Source organism: Lampris incognitus, chromosome 3 (assembly GCF_029633865.1).
Source record: "Lampris incognitus isolate fLamInc1 chromosome 3, fLamInc1.hap2, whole genome shotgun sequence".
In the NCBI taxonomy this organism is placed as follows: Eukaryota; Metazoa; Chordata; class Actinopteri; order Lampriformes; family Lampridae; genus Lampris; species Lampris incognitus.
Window position 1 is genome coordinate 94,487,105 of NC_079213.1, and position 15,564 is coordinate 94,502,668.

The 15,564-nt window shown below is 40.7% G+C and overlaps 1 protein-coding gene across 2 annotated transcripts in view; it reads right to left on the minus strand.

Annotated features, from left to right (window-relative positions):
* Positions 1 to 96: 96 nt before the first annotated feature.
* arhgap45b (Rho GTPase activating protein 45b) overlaps positions 97 to 15,564 on the minus strand; it is a 36,867-nt gene continuing 21,399 nt past the window's right edge. For both annotated transcript variants that reach the window (XM_056276568.1, XM_056276569.1), the window contains exons 16-24: positions 11,600 to 11,686; positions 11,332 to 11,433; positions 10,758 to 10,921; positions 3,022 to 3,210; positions 2,710 to 2,847; positions 2,239 to 2,489; positions 1,852 to 2,089; positions 1,425 to 1,527; positions 97 to 1,101 (exon numbers count right to left, since the gene is read on the minus strand). In XM_056276568.1, coding sequence (XP_056132543.1) covers positions 650 to 1,101; positions 1,425 to 1,527; positions 1,852 to 2,089; positions 2,239 to 2,489; positions 2,710 to 2,847; positions 3,022 to 3,210; positions 10,758 to 10,921; positions 11,332 to 11,433; positions 11,600 to 11,686 — 1,724 coding nt within the window. In that variant the 3' untranslated portion in view covers positions 97 to 649. The remainder of the gene's footprint in view (positions 1,102 to 1,424; positions 1,528 to 1,851; positions 2,090 to 2,238; positions 2,490 to 2,709; positions 2,848 to 3,021; positions 3,211 to 10,757; positions 10,922 to 11,331; positions 11,434 to 11,599; positions 11,687 to 15,564) is intronic.

The following is a 15,564-nucleotide window of genomic DNA, read 5'->3' on the forward strand; positions in this document are numbered from 1 at the left end:
CTTCCCTTCTGTTTATCTGTAAACTAAACATAGATCTTCAAACAAGTCAAATGGGAAGCTAAGGATATTGAATAAGCAATCAGACAAAACTGCTTTAAAATGTCAATTTATTATAACAAAAATACAAACAAGGCATCATAAGAATAAAATGTAAGTTTTTTTAAATTTAGTGCTGAAATAAAACCAGCAGCACTTTAAAAAGCATCACACACACAAGACAGCCTACTAGACCAAGCATTAAGATTTTAAGAGCAATATATAAAATAGTTACATATACCAATTGTAACTTGAATACATTTCTAATTGTTCAAACTGAAGCAGCTTCAAATGAAATGAGTGATCGCTCGAAATGGCAACAAGCGCCGGAAATGGTGGGGGTTGAATACAGAAGTACCAAAGCCAGGATAGATCAATACACACTTGGCACATCTACAAGAAACAAATACTTACATTAATCTTGACGTTCATTAAAAAAGGGGCTCTACATACAAATTCAGTGCACTAATCTTGCATTTAAAGCATGTTCAAGTATAGATTCCTGAATTCTGATATTCCAAAAAAAAAAAAAAAAAAAAAAAATCTTACTGGAGAAGCCGTTTACTAATACAATGGATACAACACAAACACACCCCAATTGATTGTAATGGTGTCAAACAAATTCAGACTCCCAGTCCCTGCTTCTGGTCAAAGGTAGTTTCCTATCACACAGGTGTGCCATGTGGAGGCTGGCCAGGCGAAGGCCGGCCAGGCTCTGAACAGGGTAGTACAGATGTTTATTGTTGGACTGGTTCAGGTTTAGCACCGCCAGGGAGGTGCTCAGATGCGGCTCTCCTCCTACTTCCTCATCTGGGGGCTCGCTGTCTGGTGGTGCTGGGGGGTCTACTCCACCAGGCGACTCCAGGCTCTCCTGATCCCGACCATCTTCTTCTTGCTCGGACTGTGCGATAGACTGGCTCGACAGGTCCAGACTGTCCCTACAGCTCGCCTGGTCGTCCTCTGTGCTGACCTCGCTCTCTTGCTTGACCAGGCTGTGGGGACGTTGGGAGTCTAGTTCAGAGTCAGACAGTTGCTCGCTTGAGCCCAGCGACCCCTGAGAACTGCCTATAAAGAGGAAACGAGAGCCAGAGAGGGGCTGTGGTAAGGAGTGGGCATAGGAAAATACTACACTTGAGCAATAAAGCGAAGTTTCTAGGGGGGAAAAAACCATATAATGTGACAAAATTTGATTTTAAAGGTGATGAAAAAAGGTAAGCCATAAAGAGAAAACTTGTATACGTAGCCTGCTTTGAAAATACTAGTGTACAGTTAACTGGAATGACCTTCAACATGCTAACTGCATGCCAACAAGAGGTAACCCACTTATAAGAATAACCACAGGAGTACTTTGCACTAGGGCCATATTTAGGCAGTGCCAGGACTCTTACCACATCCTTCCTCCATCTTGTCACAGTCTGGTTTGCTTTGCTCCTCGCTGCCTCCCTCTTCCACTTCAGAAGAGCTTCTTGTTTTGTCGTCTGCTGTGTCACTCTGAGCCAGGAGGGAGCGGAATAATAGTCAGAGGATAGAGGAAATGTTAAAGTTCATACAAGGAACTAGAAAAACAATGTTTACTGGTTTCTGATGTTTTTTGGCTTGTTTTACTGCCGTCAATGGATGACACATTCAAATGAAAACAGAACTACTGAACACAAAATGATTGTGAAATTCTTGTGGAAATGGATGTGCTGCTTCTGTGGTTGCTAATATTTCCCTATAGCAGCTCATAAAGACAGTATACGAACTCTCCGTATAAGTTGACATGATATAGAATAAATTTAAAAAAAGACAACATACAAGAAGAAAAAGCCCTACCATTTGAGTTGACGTGGAAGGAGTGCGGCTGTCGATGCTTGAAGATGAGGGTTTGGACTGGAAGATTGAAGTGTAAAAGACTATCAGGGCCTCAACAATACGAGCCTGGTGGGGGTAGTCCACCAGGGAGGACAGTGACACTGTGGCCCCGGTTGGACGGGGACGCATCAAAGAAGGCCCAAACACAATTCCCAGGTTACTGGGACTCATTTTGTTTTCCTGTTCCAACTCTGCAATTCTGGGAGGAAGAGGGCGACACAAGGTCAAAAGACTGATGAATGACAGCTCTTTGTAAAAAGGTAAAAAAAAAGATGAATCCAGTACAGGATCTGTAACATGGTGTCATGTGAAATGCACTAGTTAATGTCACTTCAAACTATTGCTGACCTGCGCAGGTGGCGAGTGATGTAGCGAAGCGTGGCGAAGTTGGCTTTGGGCAGGTCTTTCAGTAACTCCCCAAGCTTATCCACAAACACCAGGACCTCGGGGTCTGTGTTTGGGCCAAGGTCTACCAATTCCGGTCCCTTACTCACCACGGCCTCCTCTCCCTCTGGGGTGTCTCCCTCGCTCTGCCGGCTCTCTTTGGACAGTCCCATCAGACTGTTGTACAAACGAAACAGCATGATGGGTTCAGGCAACTGTGGGTGAAGGGAGAGGGAGAAAAAAAAAGCATGAGAGGAGATGGACCAATCCTGAACTGAGATGATGAATTCAATTATGTATATAGTTATTTAAAAAAAAAAATCAACATGGTCAGGTCTCTACCCAAGAGAGAAACAGAGAACCAAGACTTGGCTTAATTAAGCCAATAAAAATCTGGAGTAGCTAAGGTTTTCAAAATATTTTTTGTAAACCTACCTGTCTGAGGTAGAGCTTCAGGACATTGCTGATGTCATGAGGTGAACACTGGGACAGCTCCACCAGCTCCTTGCCATTCTCAAACGCCTGGCACAGCTTCTCCACCCGAGTCTTGACCCCATTCACCCTGTAGATACCCTGGTTGATGCATTGCAGAGGTGTGTGTGTGTGTGTGTGTGTGTGTGTGTGTGTGTGTGTGTGTGTGTGAACGAATTAACAGAGAAAATCAGAATAGAGGGAGTGCACAAACCAAACCAACAAAGATACACTAAACGTACTTCAAAGACACCACATTTCCTCCATCTCCCTCACCTTCATTTTTAGTGCTCGTCTCTCTATCTCCGAGATACACTTGGTGATGATGAAGGGGATGCTATCACTGGCACAGCTGGCCACATGGGAGAAATCCCTGCCAAACAGCTGGAGGCGACCCTGGAGTTTCTTATGGCCACACTGAATGGCAAGTGTCTCCAAACAACGCTTATGACACGCCAGGAAACACTGGTGGAAGATGAAGAGAAGACAATGACAGATTTGTCAAGTTCAAGGTTCACTTTGTCACATACATATAAAAAGTACCATGTACTTTCAAATGCAAAGAAATACATGTGCCCTGGCTCTCAGCCCTTAAAAATAAAAGGAAGTGATAAAAATAATAAATAACAAAAACAAAAGAAATCCAAAATCCCACAAAATAATAAATCACTGAAGTTATAAGGGGCCTACTGTTGATTATTCTGGCTGCCTGGGGGTAAAAACTGTCTTTGAGGCGGCTGGTCGGACCTCTGATGCTCTGCAAGCATTGTCCTGAGGGGAGGAGTGAGAACAGACCATGTGCTGGGTGGCTGCTGTCCTCCATGATACTTAGGGCCTTCCTTCTACAGTGGGTGGTGTACATGTCCTGAAGCTGTTCTTACTATCCTTCTCAGTTGTTTGGGGTCCTGTTCAGTCAGGTTGTCAAACCACACCAGCATGTTTCCAGTGAGGACGCACTCTATGGTGGTCTGATAGAAACAGACCAGGGTTTATGTGGACATTCAGAATTTTTCAAGACATCTTAGAAAGTACAGTCTCCGTTGTGTCTTCATAACAACACAACTGGTGTTTAGAGACCAGGAGAGGGAGTCTGAGATCTGAATGCCTAAAACTATGAAGTTCTTCACAATTTCAACAGGGACATCATTGATGTAAACTGGTGTTTGAACTGCTTTGTACTTCCTCAAATCAACAATTATCTCCTTTGTTTTCTCAAAATTTTAGGGAGAGGTTGTTATGGTGACACCATACGGTCGGTCCCCCACCTCCTTCCTATAGGCATCGTCACGGTTGTCATTTATCAGTCCTATTACAGTGGTGTCATCTGCAAATGTCACTCTGCTGTTATGATGTTTTGCAACACAGTCATGTGTGAAAAGACTGTCGAGTAAGGGACTAAGGCAACAAGCCTGAGGTTCTCCTGTGTGGAGAACTATGGTAGATGAGTAGCTGGTAACCGCCCCCACTGTCTGAGATCTGCCTGTCAGAAAGTCATATAACCACTTACAGATGAAACTACATAGACCAAGGTCCCTAAGCTTTAACACCAATTTAGATGGTACAATGGTATTAAAAGCAGAGCTATAGTCAAACATTCTGACATAGGTGTTTTTTCCTTCGAGGTGTTTTAACACAGTATGCAGAGTCAATGACACAGCATCTTCCACAGATCTCTTTGGCTTATAAGCAAACTGTAGCAGATCAAGGATGGTAGGCAGGGCCGGATCATGACGTTAATGGGCCCTAGGCCTCGCCTCCGTTTTGGGTTATTTCATTTAACATTAATCGGATCTTAAACCCAACTATGAGAAGTACTGTCAAAAATGAAAAGGATAAATGCACAGATAGTGCTCCTGCAAGAGACACGTCTCACTTCATTAGAACATTAAAAACTAAAAAGAATGGGGTTTTCGAGAATGTATTATTCATCCTATAAATCAGGTCATAGAAGAGCCATAGCAATTTTAATATCACAAAAAGTACTATTTGAACAACTTTCAGAGGTCTCGGTCAGGGAAGGGAGATATACATTAGTCTCAGGAAAAATAGATGACACTATCATAACACTGGGTAGCATTTATGCCCCCCCCGTAAGTAATGTTGCTTTTTACAGAAAAATATTTGATTTGATGATAGGGGCCACAGGAATTGTCATGTGTGGTGGAGACTGGAACATAAGTCTCAAGCCAAAACTAGATTAACAAAAAAAAAAAAAAACTCGTCTGCTACATTATTACATAGGAAAATTCATGTTCCAATGGTAGAATTGGGCATATTCCTCTTTGGAGAAATTTTTATCCATCAGGCTATGATTATACTTATTATTCATGCCTCCATGATGTATACGCAAGGATAGATTGTTTTTTTGTTTGTGTTAAAGAGAGACCGTCATAGAATGCATAGCTGCGATATTGGGAGTATTGACTTATCTGATCATGCACCTCTCTCTTGCCGTATACATATCAGAGATAACCCGGGAAGAACATTGTGGAGGCTAAATACAAGTATCCTAAACAACCCACAACTTAAGACTCAAATGAGAGAGGAAATAAAAATGTTTCTAGAAGAGAACGATAAAAGAGAGGTTGATTCAGCTATAGTATGGGTTACCTTAAAATTATAATTATATCTTTCTGTGCCCATGAAAAGAAAGAAAATCAATTAAGACTAATACACCTTAATAAAGAATTAAAAGATCTTGAGACACAACATAAAAGGGAGCAAAAACCGAATCTGACGACAAAAACAAAGAAAATCAGAAATGAAATAAATATATTGTATTCACAGGAAATTGGGAAAAAAAGATGATATTTACAAAACAGAAATACTATGAGTCAGGGTCAAAATCAAATCAACTTTTAGCAAGGAAGCCACAAAAACAACAAGCAGATAACACAATATACAAAATAAGGGACCCGGACTCTAAGACTATACAATATAAACAAGATGAAATACAAAAAACGTTTAAAAAGTACTACAAGTCCTTGTACAAACAACCCCGCTTAGAGGACGAGCAACAAATTGGAAAGTTCTTGATTCTCTCAATTTACCCGTTCTATCAGAGGACCAAAATCAAATATAACAGCTGCAGTAACTGAGACAGAGCTAAACACCGCCATCTCCAGGCTCAAAGCGAATAGGCCTCCCAGTCCGGATGGCTTCCTGTCAGAGTGGTATAAGGCTTTTCGACTCGAGTTAATACCAAACCTTCTTCGAGCTTGCAATACATTTTTAATGGATGCTAAAATGCCTCCATCATGGAGCGAGGCAGTTATCGCAGTTATCCCAAAGGAGGGAAAAGACAGATTAGAATGTGGATCATACAGACCAATTTCAGTGCTGAATGTTGATTACAAATTATATACAGCCATCCTTGCCAAAAGACAGGAAAAGATCCCTCCCCAGCTGATACATAATGACCAGACTGCGTTTATCCCACAAAGACAAGCTCACAATAATATCAGACGATCACTGCACATATTAAACCATAAATAAATTGGAAGCCCTCTTAGTTAGTCTGGATGCTGAGAAGGCTTTTGATTCAGTGAGTTGGCTGTTCTTATACAACGTTCTTGAAAAATTTGGCCTGCACAAAAACTTTGTAAAGGGCATCCGTACGTTATATAATAAACCATTAGCCCGAATAAAAATAAATGGGTACCTTTCAGACACTATTATATTAGTGCGTGGTTTGAGACATGGGTGCCCAATCTCACCATTACTCTTTGCACTTTATTTTGAGCCTCTTGCACAGTGGATAAGGCAGACTGAAAGTGCCAAAGGCATCTGCATAAATGGAGAAGACCACAAACTGGCATTGTATAGCGATGATATTTTGATTTATTTAAGTAAACCCCTGAACTTATTTTCTGAATTAATAAAACTTCTAGAAACATTTGGTAGATATGCAGGATACAAACTAAATGTAAAGAAAACGCAAATTTTGGCTTTTGATTATACACCCTCAAAACACCTTAAGGAAAAATTCCACCTTCATTGAGATCAGAACTCATTAAAATATGTAGGAATATTCTTACCAAAAAAAATCTCAACATTGGCGGAGATAAATTATGGTCCCCTCTTAACAAAAATGAAAGACGACATACACAGATGGAATGCTGTCTCTTTCCTTGGTCTCAGTCATCGAATTGATTCTGTAAAGATGAACATCCTTCCACAATATCTCTATTCATTTCAAGCACTCCCTATAGAAATTTCTTCAAAACAATTCTCTGAATTTAATAAGATCATTTCCAGATTTATTTGGCAGGGAAAAAAACCCAGGGTTAAACTCAAAACTCTACAACCACCAAGGGAGGTAGGAATTTTATTACTCTTTTCTAAGAATTATTTTTATGCAGCCCAGACTAAACCCTTAATCAACATATGTAACCCAACACTTCATGCCAGGTGGAAAGATATGGAACTCTCCATTATGAATGATCCTCCAATTCATGCAGTATTGGCTCACATTAATTTAGGAAGGTTTATAGATAAGGTGCAAAATCCATGGATTAACGCCCAACTAAAAATCTGGAATATGATGAGAAGAATATAAACTGGGCCCTACATTACAAATAATTCAATGGTTTATCTATGATCCTGAGTTCAAGCCTAATAAAATGGATTATAGATTTAAGTCCTGGATTTCAAAAGGAATAACAACATTCTATTCCCCAACAGAAAAGGGACACTTAAGACTTATAAAACTTGAGGAAAGAATATTATCTTGAAAAATCTGATTTTTTTTTTTTTAATATAAATTTATTTCTGATTTCTCCCAATTTAGTGGCCAATCGATCCCTATTTTAATTCAAACACCCACCCTCGTACTGCATGCGTTCACCAACTGCATCTCTCCGGCTGGCAGTCTCGAAGGAGGCATTCATGTGACGAACACAAGCCGACTCCCCCCACTCCCGAAGACAGCGCTGTCAATTATCGCTGCTTCATCGAGCCCGGCCATAGTCAGATCTGACGAGACCGAGGCGCGAACTCCAGTCCCCAGTGGGCAACTGCATCAACACAAAGCCGATACTTAGACCGCTACACCACCGCGGACTGAAAAAATCTGATTTTTATAGTTTTCTCCAGATACGTAATCATTTTGAACATAACATTAAAGCTAAAACAGACTTTAATGATCCTATACTGAGGACATTTATTGGTGCCTATCAAAAAGACTAAAATAATGGCGTTATCTCGAGATTTTATAAAGGCCTTATGACAAACAAAAAAAATCCCACTCTACAGAATACATTAAAGAAAAATGGGGAAAAAGAAGCTAAATGGACACCAAATGTTGGAGACAGTGTGGACTTCAGGAAGCAAACCACTGGCACATGTTCTGGGAGTGCCCAATGATAAGACCTTTCTGGGCAGAGCTTCACAAAGCATTGAAAAGCATACTTAACAATGATCTGTCCTTGCAATTTTCCACAATATTCTTAGGAAATGCTGATTTCCAGGTAGGACAGCCGGATGAATTTTTATTTGGTATTTTGACATGTGCTGGTAAAAAAGCACTCACAAGGCATTGGTTACTTCCTGGATCCCCCACAATACAGGACTGGATAGATATAGTAAATGATATTTATGTTATGGAAAAGATTACTTTTTCCCTACGTCTTCAGAAAAATAAGTTTGTTAAGTTCTGGGCCAAGTGGGTCAAATTTGTGGCCTTAAGATATTGAATTAATAAAATTTTAATACACCCCCTCTCTCTACCCTCACACTCCCTTTCCCTACCATGTATCGGGAACCTTCACAGTCTCCCTACCACAAACTGGGAATCCTCACATCACCTCTCTCCCGTATAGAGTCTAATGTACACACTTTACCTCTCCCAAACGGTATAAAGTTCGCTTTATATATATATATATATATTTACTTTCGCTTGTAAGTTTAAAAAAAAACCCCTGAACGGCAGAGGAAAATGAAACTGTTTTCGTTTTGATATAAAATTTGAAATATATACTGCTGTGAAAAATAAAGAATTAAAAAAAATCAATAGATGACTAGATCAGGTCTTAAGGACACAAGATGGGATACCATCTGGGCCAGCAGCTTTTTAATTAAATTACATTTCCTTTATTAATCCCCTTGGGGAAATTCCTTTACTGCAAAATAACCCATCCTAGCTGTGATCTGTATAGCTAGGAGCAGTGGGCTGCTGCCTTCATGCTGGGCTGGGGACCAACTCCAGTCCTTTCCATTGCCTTGGTCAGGGGAACAGAGAGGAGTATTAACCCTAACATGCATGTTTCTTTTGCTGGTGGGGGAAACTGGAGTACCCAGAGAAAACCCACTGAAGACACAGGGAGAACATGCAAACTCCACACAGAGGACAACATGGGATGACCCCCAAGGTTGGACAACCCCGGGGTTCGAATCCAGGACATTCTTGATGTGAGGCGACCGCGCTAACCACTGGGCCACCGTGCCGCCCAAAATGCCATCATTATTGAATGAAGAAAAACGCTGCTTTGCAGCTCCAGCTACAGACTTTGTGGGGTTCTGTCTCTCAGCCAGGGGGATTGCTCCTCTGCAGTAAAACATCAAAGCCATCCACAGGTTCCTAGAGCCAACTTTAGCTGCACAGGTGGCCTTGTTTTTAGGCATGATGGCCTACTACCTCAGTTTCCTGCCCCACTACTCAACAGACCACTGCACCCCTCCGCCAGCTGCTTAAGAAAGAGGAGTCATTAAACTGGACCACAGCGTGTTCAGAGGCCGTGCAAACACTGAAAGCCCAGCTCACAACACCCCGTTTTGGCCCACTTCAATCTAGACTACCTGACTATCATCACCTGTGATGCCTCAGTTTGTGCGATTGGAACAGTCCTGTCACAGGTAAAGGCGGGGTCGAGAGGCCTGTAGCCTCTTTGCGTGCTTCGACAGATTTACAACCCTTACTCAACTCAGCCTCTGTCACTTGATGTTACCTTGTTGAGTGAGTGCCCAACAAGATTCTGTTTATCGTCTGGTGGTCCCAAGTTACACTCAAAGCAGGCATAGAACCTGTTCAGGTCACCTGGGAGTGAAGCGGTGATGTTGCTAAAACTGTCCGGGCTTGGGTTTGTAGTTCATTATCACTTGCAGTCCCTATCACATGCACCTCGAGTCCCTGCCATTGTAATACTTATCTCGGTATTGCTTTTTGGCTGACTTGATGGCATTTCTTCTTCTCATAAAGCAACAACTATATTCAATACAGCTATTAAAGTGAATAAATAGTATTTAATAGACCAGTGACAGAGTATTTGCAAATAGTTTTTAGGGATGTCCTAACCTACTTAAGTGTCAGATGAGCACAAGATGATAAGAGGGTTTAATAGACTCTCCGGTATATTTGCCTGTAATTTTCCTGGAGGACCAAACCTCTGCCATCTATATTACTTACCAGATTTAAACCAAATTGTGAGTTATTTGCAAATACAGTTTTACCTTGGTCTGATACAATTTTCAAGGTTGTGAAGATGCATTCAGAAGAGTGAACACTTTTCATCAAGGCCCATACAGGCTAGGCGTCATGGTTAGGGATATGATGAAGAATTGTTTTGGGTTTTTTTTGGAATTTCCGCCCCCTTTTTCTCCCCAATTGTATCCGGCCAATTACCCCACTCTTCCGAGCTGCTGCTCCACCCCCTCTGCCGATCCGAGGAGGGCTGCAGACTACCGCATGCTTCCTCCAATATATATGGAGTCGCCAACCGCTTCTTTTCACCTGACAGTGAGGAGTTTTGCCAGGGGGATGTAGCACGTGGGAGGATCACGCTATTCCTCCCAGCCCCAAAACAGGCGCCCCGACCAGAGGAGGCGCTAGTGTAGCAACCAGGACACTTGCCCACACCTGGCTTCCCACCCACAGACACGGCCAATTGTGTCTCTAGGTACACCCGACCAAGCCGGAGGGAACACGGGGATTTGAACCGGAGAGCCCCGTGTTGGCAGGCAACGGAATAGACAGCTACGCTACCCGGACACCCCATTATGAAGAATTTTACCCTCACCTCTTCACATTCAGCCCCCTGAAAATAAACATAGCTGTCACACTCCCGGCATTTGGCTGGGGTCCGTAGCTTCCTCAGACGGTGTGTCTGAGCTGCTTTGGACAGGCCAATGTTACGGAAAGGTCCAGTGGAGACAACCACATCAGGCTCCATACTGTTGCCATCTAGAAAGGATGACAAAAAGAGAAATAGTTGAACATGGGTTTTAGTGATAAACATTGTGAACCTTGGTAAAGATTCTTGATCTATCATATACGTGTGAGCCATGACAACATCGCATCTTCTCCATAATTGCTACTACCTGCCTTGTATGCAAACAAAACTATTCTCCTCCATTTAGCTGCCATGTCAATTATGTAAAACACTATGCACTGTATCATTTTTTTTAAACTCCTGTAGTAACTGATAAAATGAGCAACTACAAAAACGTTCATGATTTGAATCCCCATGTTCAGTAGTGACTATCATTTTAAATATGCCAGCAACAGAAAGTATCAAGAAGGACATTTGCTGTGAATAAATCTTCAGCATTGTAACTTTAATAAAAGAATGGAGGACAATATGTAGATCGTACTTGGGGTTTCAAAAGAAGCCACATTCCCATCCTTCTCATCTGCATCCTCATTGGAGGACATGGTTCCAGTGGAGGAGGTCCGAGCCATTTTACTGATGTCCCCTAGAATACATTAAAACACACATACACACCTCAACAGCCATTTCAAGTAAAATGTTGACAAGTCAGAGGGTCTAAGTGTGCTTTATGTATAACAAAATTGTTTAATAGTAAGTTGCTTTATTTAGGTTAATATTAATCTGTTCAATGATGGCTGATTGCAACTTACTTGAGTCGACAGTTGGAGACTCCAGGCAGCCCTCTCCGCCAACACTGTCATCGCTGACTGTTGAGCCCCATGACTTGTGGCCCCACTCTGGAGAAGCAGGAGACAAGATTATTAATAGGAAAACTTTAACAACACAAACAAGACTCAAATAAATGCAAACTCTAGACATTTTTCATTTTCTACCCCATGTTCTAAATCTGTCAATTATTTCAGTATGATTAAAAAAAAAAAAAAAACCAACACAATTCATAGCACTTTCCCAACCCAATACATCAACATATACTGCTATTCTGCATTCCATGGCAAATGTTGCAATGGTTTACTCTTTTTTTTATCACTTTAGTTTTTATTGAAGTTTTTAGGTCAATACAAACATGGCATCCGTATTCAGAAGTAAAAATTGAATTATCTACATTTACTTGCACACAAGCCCAACAGGGCAACTCAAAACAAACAAACAAAAAACACACAAAAAAATGAACTACATGAGCTTCCTGTGGGTCTAACTTTCCAGTCTTAAGTGTTGTCATGAATTATGTTGTCGCGTGTTTGCTCCTTAAACCATGTCCATTTCTTCCACTGGTCTTCCATCCGAGGTACTGTAAGTCTCAATCGATGAGTCAGTTTTTCCATTGTATGAATGTCTTCCACTATTTCCATCCATTGTCCTTGTGTGGGGGCGTCCACCTGGCACCATTTTCTTGTGATTGCCTTCTTAGCCGCAATCAGCAGTATTTTAACCAAACATCTATCACTTGGCCCTATATCGTCGTTTTTAAAATTACAGAAATAGAGGGTCATATAGCTCTTAGGGAAGTCATATCCAAGTACCTTTTGTATTACATCATGAACCATCTCCCAAAACATCGCTAGCTTATTACATTTCCAAAATATATGCGAGTGGTCTACATCCTCTGTTCCACATTTCCTCCAGCATGACAGTTTGGTGCTGGAGTATCTATTTTTGATTTTTGGTGTAATAAAAAAACGCATCAGATTTTTCCAGGAGAATTCTCTCCGTATCCGCGAACTAGTGGAGGATTGATGAACTTTCCACATATTCTGCCAGTCCTCCTCTGTAATTTCTGTGCCAAATTCTAATTCCCATTTTTCTTTTATATATGTAGTTGAGTGTTTATTAGTTGTGAGAGCTTGATATAGTACAGATATAGTCCTAGATTTTCTCCCTTTATATGCGTTGATTATAATTTGAATCACACTGTTCACCTCCATGGAGGGTCCTCTCCTGATACGTTTGTTGTAATAATCCCTTAATTGTAAATATCTAAAGAAGTCATGATTCTCCAAATCAAACTTGTCTTTCATACCCTGAAAACTCTCCATCTCCCCTTCTTCCTCTAGAGTGCACCATGCTGCGATTCCCCAGTTAACCCACAGTTTAAAAACTGTGTCATGCCTCGCTGGAGTAAAGTCTCTATCATATGCTACCCATCTCAATAACTGTATCTCATCTTGTAATTTGTTGATTTTAATCAATTTAAACCATAACTCCAGTGTAAATAATGTGACTGAATCCATGTGGGTTTTTGTTTTCTTGTATACTTCTTTATCCCCTAAAATATTCTGGATAGGGTACCCACCATATTCCCTTTCCATGACTTTCCACTTGGCCATGTAATCTTGCCTACACCAGTCAACAGCATATCTCAGTTGGGCAGCTTTGAAATATTATTTTAGATTTGGTAAACCCATACCTCCCTTTTCCTTTGAGAGTTGGAGAGTTTCATACCTTACTCTGGGCTTCTTCCCTCCCCAAATAAATCTAGATATTGTCCTATTCCACCGATCAAATTGAGCTTGAGTCACCTCTACAGGCAACGATTGGAATAGATAAAGAAGCCTTGGTAGAATATTCATTCTAACTGTCTCAATTCTTGAGCTGAAGTCAAGTGGCAGAGTGGACCATCTATCAATATCATTTTGCATCACATCGTTGATCTTGCCGTAATTTGCTTTATGTAATTTAGACAATTCCTTGGTAATGTAAATTCCCAAATATTTGATTTTGTTTAGATTCCAATTAAAGTAAAATTTTCCCTTGAATTCTGTGGTTGGAGTATAATTGAGAACTAGCACCTGTGTTTTTGAGATGTTAATTTTATATCCAGATAAATGACCATATAGTTCTAGTAGCTTCATTAGTTGAGGGAGTGATGTATGTGGTTGCTCAAGATAGGCTATGACATCATCAGCAAATAGCCCCACCTTGTGGACAGTGCCATTCACTGTCACTCCATTAATTCCTTCATTTTGGCAAATGGCCTCCGCTAAAGGCTCAATGAATAACGCGAACAGTGTCAGAGACAAACAGCATCCTTGTCTTGTCGACCTCTGCAAACTGAACTTGTTCGTTAAACTCCCGTTTATTTTAACCCGAGCATTAGGTTGTTGATATGTTTTAATGCACTGTATTGACTTATTGCTGAACCCTAGTCGTTCCAATACTGCATACAAAAAATTCCAAGACACCCGATCGAATGCTTTTTCTGCATCTAAACTTACTAATAGTGTAGCTTGTTTTCTCTTACTCGCTTGATCAACAATATGCAATGTCCTTCTGATATCATGCGTTTGTCTTTCTCTCATGAATCCTGTTTGATCTTCATCTATCAAATCACCTATGAATGAGTTTAACCTTTTGGAGATAATTGTCGTATATATTTTATAATCTACATTTAATAATGAAATAGGTCTGTAGTTCCCACAATATTCTTTATCCTTTCCCGGTTTTGGAATGACTGTGATTATTGCCTCTGACCATGATGGTGGTATCTTATTATTGTGAAGTGTCCAATTGAAGGATCTCAGAAGTATCGGTGCCAGCTCTTCCCTAAACACTTTGTACCATTCTGCAGGGTATCCATCGCTGCCCGGGCTTCTATTGTTTTTCAAAGAATTTATTGCATCTATCACCTCTTCCATCTTGATGTCAGCTGTTAATTTGTCATTTTGGAGCCGTCCAATTGAGGGTAAATCTAATGAATTCAAAAAGGTATTAATTTCCGCTTCGGGTGCAGGTGTGGGTTGTGAATATAGCTCTTTATAATATCCCAAAAATATGTCCTCCATGATTTCTGGTATATTCGTTAACTCCTTTGAATGGGGGTCTCTGATCTTATGTATATGGCCAACTGCTTGCGAATACGTTTTGCCAACAGTTTAGTTGCACGCGGGCCTGTTTCATAATATCTTTGTTTGAGAAACAAGCTTTTTTTCTCAACTTCATCTAACAGTTCTTTATTAATGTCTGACTTAGCCGATTTGATTTGCTCCAACACCACGGGGTTTCCCGCAGTCTGGTATTCCCTCTCCATTTCTCTTAACCTGTCCGTATTCTTTCTGGATATAATTGATCTTGCCTTTTTGATCAATGCTGAATGCGCTATTAACTTTCCCCTGATGACCGCCTTCATGGTATCCCAAAATATTGTTGGGTCTACTTCCCCATTGCTGTTTTCTTCTAGATATGTCCGAATATCCGTCTTTAACATAATCTTACTCTGCTCACTATTCAGTAGACCCACATTAAACCTCCAAACCGTATTTCGCTTTCTACAATTCAAATTAATTTCTAAATATACTGGATTGTGATCTGAGATATCCACCCCTCCAATCCCACACTCCTTTACTCTGTAAATATCGTCTTTGCTCATAAGGAAATAGTCTATCCTTGAATGAACTTTATGTACAGCTGAGTAATGTGTATAGTCTTTTTCCTGAGCGTGTAATTGTCTCCACACATCATCCATCCCCATCTCTTCCAGTGATATATTTACAAATCGAGTGACCTGTGTTTTAGTCCTTTTGATACTGGTCGTATCCATTTTGTGATTCAAAACGACATTCAAATCTCCCCCACAAATTAAGACCCCCTCTGACTCGTTTGCTATCTCATCAAACAAAGATTTAAAAAATCTTTTATCCCTTTCAGGAGGGGCGTATAT